Below are 17,252 nucleotides of genomic sequence, written 5' to 3' on the forward strand. Positions count from 1 at the left end.
ACTTGTATTTTGGGTTTCTACTAGAACATGTTTACAAGCCTTAACTATTCAAAATACTCATACTTTTCTCATACTGTTCGTTTAAAAATGTCTGTTTTAGCTCATTTCAATGGATCCTTGTTTACTTCCTGTCAGCTGATGTCATTCACATAAACTCCAACAGGAAGTTAACTGGGAGGCATTTAGAACGCTTACGTCCGAAACTGTGAAATGGTCCATACATTATATAGTAGTGACATCACATCCGTATGGAAATCCTGACAACTCGTTAAAAGGCTCAGGTTCTGATTCACGGATTTATTGTCAACAAAATGTATTTATAGCTGATTTTCTACAGGAAAAAAAGATGGCAGGCAACATAACTGAAACAGTAATGCATTCCTGCTGCCTGCATCAGGAGGAATGGAAACAGCAACAAAAACAGTAATAGAGACCAAAAGACAATACGGGCTGTGTGCATTCCTCCATGGATTCAATACTTTCACAGTACTTATAGACCTGTGTTTAAAAACACATACATGACTCATGGAATGTAATCAAATGTGAAGAATTTGAAACAGAGACCACGGTCGATAGTTTGAAGGACTTTGGACGAGTCTGCCGGTGCTTAACCGGGGCTGGAAGCTGATGAGTGGCTCATGTGATAACACTAGTATGTCAACAAGCCAAATAAAAACACTGTCGACCAATTCACTATTGTTGGCGACTCCTCTGCCCCTCAGCTATGTGTGAGAGACAGACCTGGATAGTAGAGAGCCACAGACAGACAGACTGACCATTGTGCAGTTTTGGCAGGATGGATTCTGTTAACACATGCTTCTGTGACTCATAAACCAAACCCACACACACACAGAACATGAGCTGCTACTGTGTGACTCCTGTCTATTCTAATATTTGGTTTGTGGTGTGTGTGCTTACTCGGGGCAACTACTAGTTAACATTACACTGCCATGAATCACTGAGGTAACACTGTACAATGACTTATCACACTCTGTGGTCTGATCCAAGATGACAATTAAGTCCACATTTAAATAAGCTCAGATGAAACTTACAACTTATCTTAAACTCAAAAGCATCTGCAGAAATGGTAAAATGACGTTACAGCACAAAAAGTAGTTTAATGTCGAGATGGAACAAAGAAAATGTCCTCTGGATCAGTGAGTGCATAACATTGAAGGACTCTTGGTTGGTGGCCAAGACTTCAATACCCAGAAATCCTTGGTGACGTTAGTTAGTCAACATTTTCTATTGGCATGGTAGGAAAAGCACAGGTGTGATTAAAAAGTGTTTCTTTACTGACTAACTCACTTGCTTTGACGTGCTTTCTTATAAGAAGAATGAAAAAGCAGATTATTTCATATTACATTGATAACGTTTTTATTAATACACTTATCCACTGGTTAATTATCCTCCAGAAAAAATCAAAATAGATCTATCTGGAAAAATGTTTGTTTTCTGAAATGTAGATACATATTGTAACTAAATTTAAGACTTATGATATTTTATATATATTTAGTTATTATTAACAAATCACATAATACCAAAACCAACAACGCTGTTCTCAATATTATTAATTATTTCCTCAAAAATAATTATTTGTTAAATTATAATTTAGTTTCCTCTAAAAACTGGTCACTGTTTTTTTCACAGATATTACACAAACAGGAGTGAACAATGTATTTGTTAGGGACTAATTTCAGCTGTGGATGAATCCGCATCTAGTGTTCTGGTGAGTATTTACAGCAGCAGGACGGTGAGTAAACTTAAGTGGTGATGTTCATAATAATGAAGGACGATGTCACCCAATGCAACAATGTGGCCTATTATTTGTTTTTAAGGAGTTTCGGACAACATTGCAGCTTTGTGACACAGAGGAATCATCAGTCTTTGGATACTTGTGCACGTAACTGCTTCAAAAAATATATTTTTTTATTTTGTCGGACTATAGGCTGTGAACTAGGAAGCTAACACAGGTGAGTTCCTAAATCAAACCTGATCCCAAAATTGCTAAAAAGATCGTATATTTGTAAATATTTCATGGCTGACATCGCCAAACTCATGAAGTGAAGCCGGTGAAGATGCAATTGGAACTATTTCCATTCTGACATTTTTCAATTTGAATCATGTTAAGATAACATAAGATGAGATAATCCTTCATTGGTCCCACAGTGGGGAACTTTGCAATGTTATTACATGTTAATACCACTGATATGCCTTCAAACAGAGGGTGATTTTATTCAAATTGCATTTGGACTCAACTGAACAGCATTTACAGGCTACATGTCAAATAATCTGAAAAGCTTTCAGAAAATGGACAGAGGCTGGCCCAAAGCTCAAGTGGTTGGGAGTGATGGACACAATATGCTTGTTTTGTTGGCCCGAATGGCCCCCATCTGTAGATATGCACTTTTTAGTTTTACAGCACAAGTTCATCATTTATATAGCAAACTCTGAGAGTCACCTGTGTAAAAGGGCTGTAGGTTAAAAAAAAGTGGGATTTAAGAGTTTATTGCGACAGAAAGCTCCAGTTAGATATGAAATAATGTTGTGAGGCCAGACTGAAAGCCAACTTGAAGTCTCCACGAGCAATCTGGATCCTTTGCTCTTTCCAGTGTGGGGGTTGGCTATGCTGGATGCCAATTACAGCTGTCAGTCACCATGAAATGTTGTCGTGGGTAGACGTGAGCTGTCGACCTCTTTTTCTTTTCTCAACAGAGATACACAGTTACCGAGTGAGAGTTTAGACTTCCATTAAAGCCCCTTTTCCTCCTCTTCCATTGCCTTCTCTTCCTGTTTCCTTCCCGTTTGTCCTCTTCACTCGCCCGTGCTTCCTCTTCTCTCACGATGTAATTTTTAAGAGAAGAGAAACAAAACAACCACTTTCTTACTGTGACAGCCAGCAAACTGTTTATTTTAACCTCACATCAAGTGAGAAATGTTAAAAGGCAACACGTGGGAGAGCTATCAAAAGCATTAGAGGACGTTCCATCACATCCTGTTTGTGAACAGGTTTGACCTCTGACCTCATCAAAACCGTTCAGTTTTGTTGCATAAAGGAGTGGGAGAAAGGAATGCTTGTGACCGGCCACTTCCATTGTTGTTTTTTTTAATTTTGCAAGCTTGCAGAACACAAACTATTTTGTGATGTGTTTGCCTTTTATCCAGGCGAATCAAACTCCCGATTGTTGTTGGTAACCTTACACTTCTGCTGTTATTCCAGGTCCTTCAGTCTGTCACAGGCTAGTCCTAATCCTTAAAGGGACAGTTCACCCCAAAATAAAAAATACAAATATTTCCTTTTACCTGTAGTGCTATTTACTCTATCAGACATCTTTACCTGGTTACTCAAGATAAACCACGTGGATTATCTTTCGTAACCGGGACATGATTTGTGAAAAGAGACATTGCTTTTGAATTCTTCCAAACATATTTTTTTGGCACTTTATGCACCACAAGACAAGTGCCATATAGTCCCGTCATATTGGAGAGAAGGCCGACACCTCTACGGCCATTATCTTTAAAACCAGGCAACTCAGACCTAAAAACAATCTAGACCGATAAAAAGCACGACGAGGTAAGAGGGGAACTATGTAGTTTGTTGATTTTGGAGTGAACTGTCCCTTTAACTACACCTGCAGTACTTCTCACAGAAGAGTCAACAAAAAAGAACAAAAATAAGCATGAATAGCAGAACAAAAAAAAACAACCTTCACGCTGTGTTTGCAACCTAACAATTCTCAAAATCTCTATGTGTGAGAGTTCATATGAGGGAAGGTGTGAATGTGTTGGTTCCCTCCCACTATCTTGAGCAGGACAACAGAGAAGCAAGTGTTAAGTGTTAAGTTTGAAAGGCAACACTGTTGCGGTTATCAGCGCGTAGCAGCGAGTGGATTTGAGTGTGTGGTTTTAAGCAGCTCCTCTGGAGAACAATTCCCCAGACCACACCCCACACGCACACACACGCACACGCACACGCACACACACACACACACACACACACACACACACACACACACACACACACACACACTCTCCACTCACTTTAGCCCATTTGCCCTTATACGGTCATACCCACAGCTCGGCTCATGATTGGTCGAATAAAAAAAACATTTTGATAGAGGCACACACCTGTGCAGGCTTGCACACACACACTCATGACTTGATACCAATGTTTCCTCTACAGGCATTGATGCTGAGTGGGATCACTGCTAATAATTCCATTAGATGAACACAATAAACACTATTACTATGCTTCCTTATGTATTAGATTCAAGTTTTTTTCTGAATTATATTTCAAAGCAAGCAGTGTTTCTAAAGGCTGGAGTGATGTAGAACTGAAGTTGTGTGTCTCTCTCTCTCTCTCTCTCTCACACACACACACACACACACACACACACACACACACACACACACACACACCCCCCTCTGGCACCTGTCTTGTCTAGACACGCTATCCTTAAATTCCTCAGAATCTGCAAAAACACACACACCCAGTGGATACCTGCATCTGTACACCCCACCATCTGTTTCTCTGCTGAGCCTGCCGGAGGTCTAACATGGATGAAACAGGACAGTTAAAATGTCCCGACCAGCATTACAGGCCCCTACAGGCACAAGGAAGTGGCTTATCAGTGATTTGAGGAAGTTGGGTCAGTTATCACAGAGAGACATTTGCCTCTGCGTCCTTCCCTCCAAACCACATTTTTATGGTCATGCATAAAAATACACATTCCTGGTCTATGGTCTCTCTCAGTCATGTTTTGGTGAGCTGAAAAGAATTGTCTAATGCACACAGAGTGGGAATGAAACTGTAAACTATGACACAATGTGGTAGGACCCTGAAACGTGAGTGACTCGAACACTCCCTGAAGGAGAAATGGCGGCCTCTAGCTGACGACCAAAAGAAAGCATTGCAAGAGGTTTAGATCTTATTTACGCAACATATATTTTTATTACACAGATATAGAAACAGAAACACACTCTGTGGATTATCACATTTTTCTATCGATGGATAGGCATCATCGCGGTTCACCCACTGTTGTCTCCTTCAGCCAGAGGGCTCTCCTGTCGCCTCCAGTTCAGATAACACGGCTCTGGATGGGACAGAAGAATAAGAGGAAAACTAAATACATATGATACATCATGTTGAGTTCAAATGCTACAAAGATACTGAAATTATTATCAAAAAATCTCTTTTCCCGTTATGTTTCCTGGTGTGTACAAATGTTTAGACTCTTTACTCCTCACCTTTGCTCCTCCGTCACATCAAACTGGGCCAGTGTCTGGTTTGCCAGTCTCGGTGTTGCAGACAGACAGAAGGCTGCAGACAGCTGGACCAGCTCCACTGCTCTGTCGGGAGAGCCGTCGCTGCGGCACGCCGACAGGAAGTCCTCCAACAGCCCCTCTCTGGAGAATAACACAGCGGGAACACACAGCCAATGATCAAACATTATTCCTACAACTTGTTTTATCTGTTGGAACACTTGCATCCAGAGTCAGTTACAGTTCTACATGTGGTGCTTTGCTGTTATATGAATATATAATTCCATTTTTATCACCTTGTGATAGTGACATAATTACCGTTTGTGTTGGAAACCTCCTGTCACGACAAGTGTGAGATGTCGGAGCCGACAAAAACTCTACAGGTTTTCCATGATGGTAGTTTTTCAAAGTAAAATACCAGCATTATGTTCTTTGTTTAATGTGAAATGATGTCATAAACTAGAGCTCTGTGGAAGGCTGAAATGGATTTGTGTGCATTTGTAGTTTGGACGGAGACTTACTCAGGAACTCTGTTCTTGGATTTGAAGAGCTGCAGCATGTCCCTGCAGACAACAATGGAGGAGTCTTTTAACATCATTGGGCAGTAAGGGTTAGTAGAACGCTCTTGTGTTAGTGGATGGAGCGACTCTCTCACCAGGCCTGTTGGGTCTTGTTGGCTCGCAGCAGCAGGGAGGTGATGTGTGAGAGGGAGGCGTTGCTCCACTCCAGACTGTGCCTCCCTCTGTCTCCACTAAACGCACTCTTCACGTCCAGGGCACACACGGCCATCGCCTCCTGAACCTGCGGACACACACACAGCCGTCTGTTCACACACACAGATCCCCTTCATCGCGTTACCGTCTCCGCTCTCTCGCCGCGGCCCCGCCCCTTTACTGACCTCAGGACTGTGTCTGTCCCTGGCCATCAGGGTGAGCAGCTCCTCCACCAGATCGGACTTGTTGTCGTGACCCAGAGACCTGATGTCTGGAACGACAGATTTGGAAAAAACAGACACAGATGCTGGTCATTTCCACAACTTATCCAGTTTATAATGGGTGAAATGTAAAGGAGCGTGGTTTATTACAATGACAACATGGTCTGTGTCACTGAATGGTGGGATTAGATTCCTGTAACCCTCACGTTATCTTTAAACTCGCCTTTCCATATTGTGGGCAGCAGGTCCAGGCGGCCGTCTGTGTCCAGAGCCTGCAGCAGATCCCTCAGTCCCTGAGGGTTCGGGTAGTACAACTGGAAACACAATCAAGATAATTTCCATAAAGCATGATTATATTTAGTTATATGGTTAATTATCCATCTCACTTTCTCTAGTCTATCCCATTCATGTGTATGACAACTTAGAGGAATCTATGTGACAAGCCTTTTAAGTCCAAAAGTGAATTGAAGATTTTACAGAACATTTTCTGTGTTTTCCGTGACTGACAAATTAGGTCAACTGTTTTCCGGGACGCGTGGGAACCCTGATAATGGAGTGAAGTACCAGCTGCAGCTTATAATATCCCATAATGTGTTATTGATTCTTCATATATAGCATTATATGGTCTAGAGTGGTGCAGCTGATGCAGAGCTGTACTGACCGAGGGAATGAGCCGTCTGTACCACTTCAGCACCACGTCGATGTGCTCCATCATACACAGCAGGTTGAAGAAGCGACCACTGGATAGAAGAGAGGAGAGGTCTGGTTAAAAAAGGACAAATATGTGGAAATTCATCGACAGTATTATTTATAACCACTAGAGTTCAGGCTTCAGGCCGCTGTGAGGCTCATGAATCTACGCCCTATAACTTACATGTGGTTCATGGATTGACCAGAACCTCACAGTTGTTTCCAGCTGTCACTCAGAGACATGTAGGAGGTACAGGGATGTGGGTTTTTTTACTTACTAATAAATACTCTGCTGGTAGGAATCTCCCAGAAGCCTCCAGTTCTCCCCCTGTTCTACTAGACTCTGGACCTTATAACCCAGCTCTAGATCTTTATTATCCAAACACTGTTGGGACAAAAACAGTCAGAGAAAAACAGGTACATGTAAATGTACAATGAATGGGAAGACGGGATCAGTGTATCTGCATGTGTCATGACTAATTTAAGACTAGCCTTTTAAAATCCCTTAGAATGCTAGTGACAGTAATTTAAATGTTATCAAAGAACAGTGTCCAAAGCAGTCGACATCTGACTACAAATACAGAAATTATTGTTTTTCAGAAACAGGAGAGCAGGATAGATTGATTGATGTTAAGAAGGGTGTAATATTTATTTAAACAGCAACCCTTTTATCCATCTAAAGTATAAAAAGACACAGAGGAGCTGATGAAAAAACAAGGCTCACAATAACCAACTGTGCACTTAAGACTCCGTCATAAAAAAGGACTTGCACTTTGCAGAGATCTATATGTGATAAATATTTAAACAAGTAATACAAATGACTTACTATTCTCATTGCGCTCGAGAAGAAGAGAACTAGAAAGAAAAAGAGAGAATAGAACATCAGTATTAACAGTCCACTTCTTATATACAGACTATAGGTTTAAGTAGCGATGCACCAATTTGACTTTTTCTGTCCTGAAACCAAAACCTGAGGCGATACCGAGTACCGATCGGATAGCAGTGATTGATCACTGTGTGGAAGTGACTGGGATCATTCTTTCCTGAATTGTTGTTTATTATTAGAATAATAAATTGTGAGCCAGCAACTTTCTTCAAAATAACAGAAATTCAAATGTAAAAATGTTAAATGCTGCAACAGAAAGGTTAAACCCTAAACAGGTTCCAGTATATAATGTATATATTACATAAACATAGAGTTGAATTGGACAGATGTGCCTTATTGTCACTGATACCTGATCTAGCCGTTCGGTGCATCCCTCGCTTTAAGTACATTTTAAATCAAATGTGTAGAATCATAACACACATGCACAGCAACATACCATCATCGGGGTCCTGGCAGGTGAAGCTGCTTCCTGCCAGCTCTGACATCACTTCCTGTAAAATGTCAGTGTTGCCTTGGCCAGAGGAGGCTGGAGAGGAAACAAAACCGCTTAATGCAACTCAGACAACACCAGAGACTGTGCCAGTAGTGTGTCAGTATAATGGAAGCTCACACTCTGTTTACCTGCTTTGGAAAAGACCGCCAACACGTGGTCGAAGGAGGCCAGGCTGGGATCTGAACACGTACAGACACAAAGTTAGTTTTCAACAGAAGACTATGGATCATCCATCGTTCTGGTCTCGTCTTACTACTGTACCCCTACACTACTCTGTGTGTGTGTGTGTGTGTGTGTGTGTGTGTGTGTGTGTGTGTGTGTGTGGTCACCTATTCCCATAGCCTTCATCTCATTCAGCGTGCGCAGAGCTTGTGTTTTGGCCAGAAAGCCACAGCGTCTCAGAGCTTTGAGAACACTGTTGAAGGTGAGCAGGTTGGGCTGAACTTTCTGTTGACTCATCTGGTTCAACAGCTCCTGCAGACAGAGAGAGACACACAACAGGAGCTTTTAACTAGAGTACAGTCACGGGAAAGGCCATCTTGCCACATTAGTGACTTTTCCCACCAAATTTGACTGAAATAATTTCAAAAATTTTAATTTGCAATACAGCCTGTTCAGTTTTTGTCAAAATATATGGATATTGAATAAAACAACATAAAGAAGTATTTTTTAAATAAATCATCATATCAATAAATATACCTGAAACAATTAATTGTGATTTTTTTTTTAAAATAAATTAATAAAAATCAAGTATTATGATGAAATGTTATTTCATCACTCTGATTTAGATAACAGGGCTTTACTGGCTGGTATATTTATTTATTTGTATGTTTTTATTTAATAAAAAATAGAACAAGAATGATAAAATAATGGGGTTGAGTTTTCATAATTCTTAAATTATTTCACACTGAATGTAGATATTCTACACAATTTATTCATATGAGTATTTATTTCATAATATATTTTTTTTAATCAAATATTTTCTTTTGGGGGTCCCAAAACAAGAAACAATGTAATTAACTAATTTGATAAGAAAATTTAAAAATATAAATTTGACCATTTTCACAAGGAGACCTGGTGATGTGTAGCGTTGAGGGGAACAGTGAAAAGGCTCTTACAGCGATGAGGTCCCATCTCTCGTTGTATTTGTCTCTGACATCTGGAGCCGCCGACATCAGAGCGTTGAAGATGTGGACGTCAGCTGGAGACAGAAGGTGAGCACAAACTTCAGCAGGTTGTCCGTTTTGAAATGTCACTCTTCGGCACCATCTCATGGTACTATCAACAATAACACTTAAAACGGACCAATACACCAGGTTAAAAACCAACATACTGAATCTTCATTTGATCAAAAGCTTCTGTTAATTAGATCAAAAGACAGTAAACCAACAGTGAAGGCACCTGATATCTAAATGTGTACTGAAGATTATATGCATATCTGATCATATCATAAATGGCAGTCTCAACAAAATACCACTTTCACAGTTAAATCCAAATGAAACATGATGACAACACAAAACTGCCTTTTGAAATGAGAATAAGGACATTTTTAACCACTGAAAATCAAAATGATTGTAGAACGTATTTAAATGACCTGCATACTTAGTATTTGAATTTTAAAGCAAAGAAAAAGAACATTATTATAACTGCACGTGTCATCACTTGAACCTAGAATTTCTACTCAAAATATTGCCATTAAAGTAGTGTCTGCTTTCTCTTCCTATTGTCTCTTGCCACTCACCGGTCACTCTGTTGTTAAGCATGTCTGTGTACATGCTGAAGGCCTTTGCATAGGCTCCATGCTGGGGAGAGACAGACAAACACTTAAGTCTACATCAGATGCCTTTTCACTGCAGCAACAATCCCAATAAAACACGAAGAGGCCCTTCCAGTGTGCACCACATGAGTGATGAAGCTGTGCACACCTTCACCATGCCTCTGATGAGAGCAGAGTAACACGGTGTGTCTCTCTCTGGCAGCAGGTTGAAGATTCTCTCTGCGTTGCAGTTCTCTCTCCAGGTGGACCTCAGCAAGTCTGAAGGCCGACGGAACCTCCCTTTCCGTCTCCTCACCTCCTCTCCTGACTCCTCCTGAAGACACAGAGAGAGACACAAAAGTAAGCATACATATATATATATATATATATACTGCAGCATTACTATGATGTCTGAAGTCTCCCACTGAATGAGGCGGATGCATGACTTTACTTGCTGCAACAAAAAAACAACTTTGGGTTTGTAGAATATTAGATTGATGGCAGTTATTTTGATAATCGATTGGTCGTTTTGAGCCATTTTAAAGAAAAAAATGCCAAACGTTTCTAGTTCCATCTTCTCCAATGTTTTTTGTTGGTTTCTTTTGTCTTGAACTGAACTGAATATTTTTGCGGTTTGGACACTTTCAAATGTCATGTTGGACTTGTTGACACTGTTTTCTGACGTTTCTATAGACAAGACAAGTAATGAAGACATAATTGGCAGGTAATTGATAATGAAAATAATTGTTGGTTGCAGCCCCAACCGTCTCTGAGCATCACCCTGAGGTTTGGATCAGGGGAGGACTCACCGTGTCCTCTGCCTGCGGTCCTCCCTCCTGGACCGGGTCTCTGTCACAGTAGAGACAGATCAGGTCCAACAATTCATGGGTCGTTTCCATAGAGACCGCTGTGCCTGAAAGAATTGAAGAATTGATGTAGCAGCATCCCATAAACAGAGAAAGAGTGTGTGTGTGTGTGTGTGCGTGTGTGTGTGTTCTCACCAGCTTGCAGCAGTTGATCATACATGTCGACAGCGGCTGTAACTTTCCTCAAGCTGATTCGTTCCTTCAGTGCCTCCTCACTCATCTCCTCAAGTAGCAGTGACACAGTCTCTGGCATCAGACACTATACACACACACACACACACACACACACACACACACACACACACACACACACACACACACACAAGTAATCAAACAATATCACTAGATATTTGAATGTGTTACATCAGCAATGCTTCAAACATTAAAGTGAACCCAAACAAGATACGTTTGCTATGAGAGTAAAGCTACAGTTTAACTTTCAGAACTTGTTTTTGTATCCTGCTGTGTGACTGCTGATGTTTCATTTCAATCCCCTTAATTACTCACACCTGTGACTAGATACTATCCAGCCCTCTGTACGTCTTCCCTCGCTGTAGAATATGTGTGTCTCTTACTGGTATATGTGGCTCAGCAAAGTCTTTGGTGAAGAACTTGGGATTGCTGTTGACAAAGTATTTGGCCGCGGATCTGCCAGACTCCTGAGAGAGAGAGTACAGCTTCTGCAGAGAGAGGGACGATGTCACATGATCGGTTACAAAATACTGATTACAAAATAATAACCCAGGGTGCTCTCTTTACTGTGATTGTGGATACAACAGCAATCTGAGCTGCTAGTACCGATTCTTTATTTCTGCATCCTGTGGTTGTTCATGTTGTGTTTGACCACATCTGTGTTCTCAATGGGGGCATTAGCATAAATACATAGCAGGTGTTAAAACGATGTTATGACCTGAAATACAAGACGAAGAAATGTAACCAAACTTAATTTGTCTCCTTGTAAAAGTAAATTAACTAGAATTTTTTGTAAAAGTATAGACATTTGCACATTATTACACATTTGTTCTGGGTGTTCACTTGAACAATAAACTGGACTGGACTAACCACATACAAGCACTCTATAAAAAGGGTCAGAGCAGACTCTATCTGCTGAGGAGACTGAGGTCTTTTGGAGTGCAGGGAGAACTCCTGAGGACCTTCTTTGACTCTGTGGTGGCATCAGCCATCTTCTATGGAGTGGTCTGGTGGGGCAGCAGCATCCCGGCAGCCGACGGGAAGAAACTTAACTCGTCAAGAAGGCCAGCAGTGTGCTGGGATGTCCACTGGATACGGTGGAGGTGGTGGGAGACAGGAGGATGATGGCTAAGCTATCATCCCTGATGGACAACACCTCCCACCCCATGGAGGTCCTTCCTTCCTGCCGCTGTCAGGCTGCACAACCAGCTGTGCTCCCAGTAGACCACACAACACCAAAAAACACTACAAATCTGTGCAATAGAAACACTGTGCAATAAAAATACCCTGTCTGTATATATAATATTTTAGTATTTTAGTTATACTTACTGTGGATTTTGAACTTTTTACTTAGTTGATATTCTTACTGTTTATTACTTATTTTTAATACTTGTTGCTCTTGTTTTTTTACTACTTTAGTTTGTGGTTTTTTTCCACGTACAAACTCAGAGGAGGTCCTGGGAGAGAGGTACGGGTCATCCTGGAAATAGTAGGGATGTGCTGTAGGATCCTGGAAGGAGAGAAGAAGAAAATAAAACACACAGACGGACGGATAGACAAGTAAACATCCACTGTGAACGATTGTAAGAGAAAGGGACGCCAAGGAGCTCTCACCCTGCCGACGGTAGAAGCCAGAGCCTCCAGCACTGCCTCCTTGCTCCTGTTCAAGAAAGAAGTGACATAAACTCACAGTTGTGTTCATAGACATTTATGCAAGTGTAAATACTCGGCTGACTTGATTTTAAACTGCTTTTTAAAGAAGCTCTATGACACGTCATTTCGCAGTGATGGACACATACCATGTTTTCTTCCTGGGGATGACAAAAGTATCTGTAGATTCTGCAACGACACAGAGGAAATGGTGGGATTTAACATCACTGATGTATTACAGTCAAGTAGAAATACCGCCTGGCCTCTGATGTACGGTAATGGTTGATTTGGTCAAATCTAACAGGTGGGGCGGAATTTCTCCAAATCTAGATACATTCTCAATAAATTAATTTCTTTGGAGAATTTGTTTTTATTGTCAACAAACCCACTAAAACGAAAACCAACAATATATTTGTCCATCTCTCAATACTTTCCAAATTCTCAACCCTGTCAGGTGCTCATCCTCGAGCCCCGGGGTTCCTGCTGACAATGAAAATCTTTAAAAATGGGTCATGCATATATAGTTTGTTTCATTTTATTTTAAGGCTAACAAGGATACATTATTTCCTAAAACAGTGGGACGTTGTGTGTGAAGGCTTTTGTAGACACACGCGCAGCAAATGTCACTAAGATAAAAGTACATAGCTACTATTATTTTAAAAGTTCTTAAGTCACACTAGTAATAGTAAAGTTACCACAATTTAAAAAATGGTTAACGTCAATGTGTTGCATGTATAATCTTAGTAGCTGTCATTTTAAACGGTAAAACAAACATTATTTCTCACTGAATGTCGGAGAAGTAACGTTACCAAAGCAAAGTAGCGTAGAAGTAACTTGTTACCTCAAACAGTTAGCAGTTAGCCTCACCGTTAGCTAGGCTACGTATTTCCACCCGTGCTCATTGCTTGCTAGCAAGGTGGCGTTACACGGTCTAGCAATACAGACAGGTATATATAAAATATACCAGAAGTGTCAGAATACTACAGTTGTAGTAGAGTTATTGGGTAATAATATTGAACTAGGAGCTGGAGAAAAAGTACAGTAAAGGAAATCATGCATAAAGACCAATCTGGTCTTTATTTACGTAGCGTTAATTGGTATGTGGTTACATGAGTGTGTGATTTTAGAGCATCTTGTTTTCGGTGACATCTCTTGATCCCTTTAGTTTTTTGCTCTTGGTGATTAAAGTGAAAGTCCTGGTGAGAAACCAGCACAGATTGCCACAGAAGACAAAATGGACAGAGCAGAGACTCAAATCAACTTGGTGCAGAGGCCTATAATCAGTTTCAAAGCCGTTTCTACTGCGATTTGGGTGGTGCTGTCTTGTGTTTTGGCCGCTGTCACCCTGGCCCATATAACTACACACCAACATCTGACAGCGCAATTACAGAATATGGCAGAAAGTACCAAGCTGTTGGAGATGAAAAATGATCAGCTGACGCAACTGCTGAATTCCACTCATTAACGTGTCACCCATCTGGAAGGTGAGGCTGGCCAACTGGAGTTGCTCATGAACAACTTTACCATGTTGTCTGCTGAAACTACACAGCTGAGCTTGCTGTTGGAGGACACGTTGCAAGAAAAGGCACAGTTACAGGTGACGAACGACGAGCTGAACGCCTTTCTGAATGCAATCCTTGAAAGCTGTGAACTCGTGGAGGAGGAGAACAGAAACCTGAACCTGCTGGCGTCTGCAGAAATCCAACAGTTGCACCTGCAGTTAAACAACGAGCAGCAAACATCCGCTCAGCTGGAAGCAGAGAATCGACACCAGCGCTCGATCCTGTTCTCCAGCAGACTGTCGTTCCTGTGGACTTTCTGCAACAAAGAGTCCCTGCAGTGCTCCCGCTGCATGCCAGGCTGGATTGAACACTCATCCCGCTGCTTCCTCCTGTCCCAGGAAGCAGAGAAGTGGGTATCTGCACGATGGCACTGCATGGACATGGGGGGTGACCTGGCCACTGTCTGGGATGCAGAGGACCAGGCATTTCTCACCAACATGACGTATCAATTTGCTCAACAGCACCCTCAGGGCTTCCACTCTACGTTTGGGTCAGTGGACACACAGTGGACAGGGATGTCAGTTATTGGGTGCACGGGGAGCCGAATAATCTTGTGCAAGGCCGAGATCCTCCTTGTGGCACTGGCACCGCAGTGGCTAGTCTGTGGCAAGCGTCAGTCAGGCGTCAGTCAGGCGCCACAACTGTGGCAAGCGAGCGACACTCGTTCGGCACCCGTCAATAAGCTGCCGAGCTGAGCCACATTTCCTGAGAGCACCCATTGTTGTTACGATAGGTCAGCTGCCATAAATCAGTTTTATCATCATAGTAGATTCTAATTAACTGGAGAAAAAACGTGTTTTCTAACACGTAGATCATAAACCCCTGAATATAAACAGCAGCCATTGAACGAGCGCCGAACGACTGCCGAACGAGCTCCGAACGAGCGCCGAACGAGCGCCACAGTTGTGGCACCTGACTGACGCTTGCCGCTGAAGTGCCACTGAGGTGCCAGTGCCACAAGGAGGATCTCGCTGTCTCTCATAATCGTATCCCCTCCTGGGACATTGACGGGCCAGGGCAGGACTGTGTGGTCATCGTCCCACCGGCACACATCGGAGCGGAGGATTGGCTGAACTCCTGGGACGATATTATCTGTGCCGGTGAGCGACACTACATCTGTGAGACAATGGCCCTCAGCCTGTCCTGAGTGACAGAGCTGTGACACAGCTGAATGCTGTTGATTAAGATGTGTGCGCTCAATTACAGTCACTGGTATCGGATATTACCAAAATGTTGATAGTTTTTAAAATTGTTTTTGGATAAATTGAATTCCTCTTATGTATTTTAAAAAAAATGTTTATTCCACTTGTTGCTTTGATAATTAACCTGAATTAGCAGTAGTCTAAGCTAAACTGACATATGTAAATAGCTATAGTTGTAATCAAATGAATTACATGATTTGTTCTGCATGTTTAAATAGTTGTGATTTTTGTTTACCATAAAGTGTCATCAAATGAATGACATTTGTTCTGCATGTAAATAGTTATGATTTTTGTTTACCATAAAGTGTCATCAAATAAATTGCATTGTTCTGCATATTTAAGGTCTGTGGTTCTGTCAACAGTGTAAATGTCATGCAAATCTTACACAGCCACTTCAAAGCTCTTGAATCCAGTCAGCAGAGGCCCATACATACGCTTTCCTATTTTATATTCCAGGTTGTTATTTCATATGGCCTATCTAATTGTGATTTTGAAATGTATTTGGCTAATAACTCACATGCTCATGATTAAGAACTGAAAAGAAATGTTTTTGAAAAGTTCCTTTATGAAGATCTAACTATAACTTCACTTGAGCCAACACCCAGAACAATAATTACTATGGAAATTCATCTGCTTTTTTTAACTGCTTGGATTAATTAAACCACAAGATGGCGCTATCAGTCTTTGAAAAAAAGATAATTCTCCTTCAGCATCTACCAAAATATGTTTTATTGAATAGTTAAATACTTTCTGGTTGATTTCTAAAATTCTTCTAAAAATTGGTTTATGGTTTCATTTCTCCGTGATCTTATTATATACAACATGTTCTTGATGAAATATATAATCTGATGATGCATATTGCTGTAGTGAGTAGATTTATGTAAGCAGGACAGTGTGTGTTGGATCAGCTCAACATAAACTTAACGTAGGAACATGTCACCCTGTGCAACAGTGTGCCTCATGTTATTGCGATTAACAGAGAGATTCACTGATTCACAGAGAGACTCAGTCGTGACCAAAATGATTAGTCCAGATTACCTTTATTCGCTTCTGCAGTTTGTTGTCGCAGAGCTGGAGACCAACCAAAACCTCTGGAAAGAAAAAATAAATTGTTGCACATACTGCATTGTATCTGTTATCTAAGTAAATCAAACATGTTGAGGAAGGCCGTGTATGAGGTACAGAGAGGACGGCTGGCAGACATCATTTGCCATGTTAGAAAAGCCCCATGTTCTGACAACTGACAAATACAAACCGTGTCAAATCATTTAGGTATAACACAGTTTGCTTGCCTAACACTCCTCACACCTGCTTAAATAAAACAAATTAGCTGCAGTGACGTAAGTTAGCTTCATAAAGACATGACCTCCTGTCAAGTGATGCTAGCTGCAGCTGTAAAATGTATGTAGTAACTCAAATCAAAAGATAATTAAGTCGACTGAATAACATTCTGCTTTAAAGCACAGCTGTCTTACCTATGACTCCATAACTGCTCGAAATTATTTCGCAAAAATTGGGTGTTTCTTTGAATATACTGCCCTACGTGCCGTCCGGGCGCCGCCATGTTGTTACAAAGTGAAGGCTTCTGGGAGGAAGAAACCACCAGGGCAGATAAAAGGGGATAGAAGAAATATAGCACTTTATATTTTGAAGGCATACTACATTCTATCAACACGTAACATCGAGCCAGCTTCAATTTTAATGTGGAATCAGCCATTTTAATAGTACAGTATGCGCAAAGTGTGTGTAAAAGCCTCGT

The 17,252-nt window shown here is 41.2% G+C and overlaps 1 protein-coding gene across 1 annotated transcript; it reads right to left on the minus strand.

The window, feature by feature from the left end:
* Positions 1-4,926: 4,926 nt before the first annotated feature.
* On the minus strand, positions 4,927-17,063 carry ptcd3 (pentatricopeptide repeat domain 3). The gene is made up of 23 exons (XM_068714217.1): positions 16,969-17,063; positions 16,532-16,584; positions 12,879-12,918; positions 12,694-12,739; positions 12,521-12,589; positions 11,463-11,567; positions 11,023-11,146; positions 10,831-10,934; positions 10,191-10,355; positions 10,007-10,067; positions 9,384-9,466; positions 8,595-8,739; positions 8,394-8,444; positions 8,209-8,298; positions 7,713-7,741; positions 7,165-7,271; positions 6,858-6,936; positions 6,420-6,510; positions 6,161-6,246; positions 5,918-6,063; positions 5,784-5,825; positions 5,248-5,406; positions 4,927-5,093 (listed from the first exon to the last, which is right to left on the minus strand). Exons 1-23 carry the CDS (start codon positions 17,055-17,057, stop codon positions 5,048-5,050), a joined length of 2,010 nt encoding a protein of 669 aa, XP_068570318.1. The 5' UTR covers positions 17,058-17,063; the 3' UTR covers positions 4,927-5,047.
* Between the last annotated feature and the right edge of the window lie 189 nt (positions 17,064-17,252).

This window comes from Cebidichthys violaceus, unplaced genomic scaffold (assembly GCF_023349555.1).
Source record: "Cebidichthys violaceus isolate CVI_PGR_0920_01 unplaced genomic scaffold, fCebVio1.0.p SCAF_2, whole genome shotgun sequence".
Classification (NCBI taxonomy): domain Eukaryota; kingdom Metazoa; phylum Chordata; class Actinopteri; order Perciformes; family Stichaeidae; genus Cebidichthys; species Cebidichthys violaceus.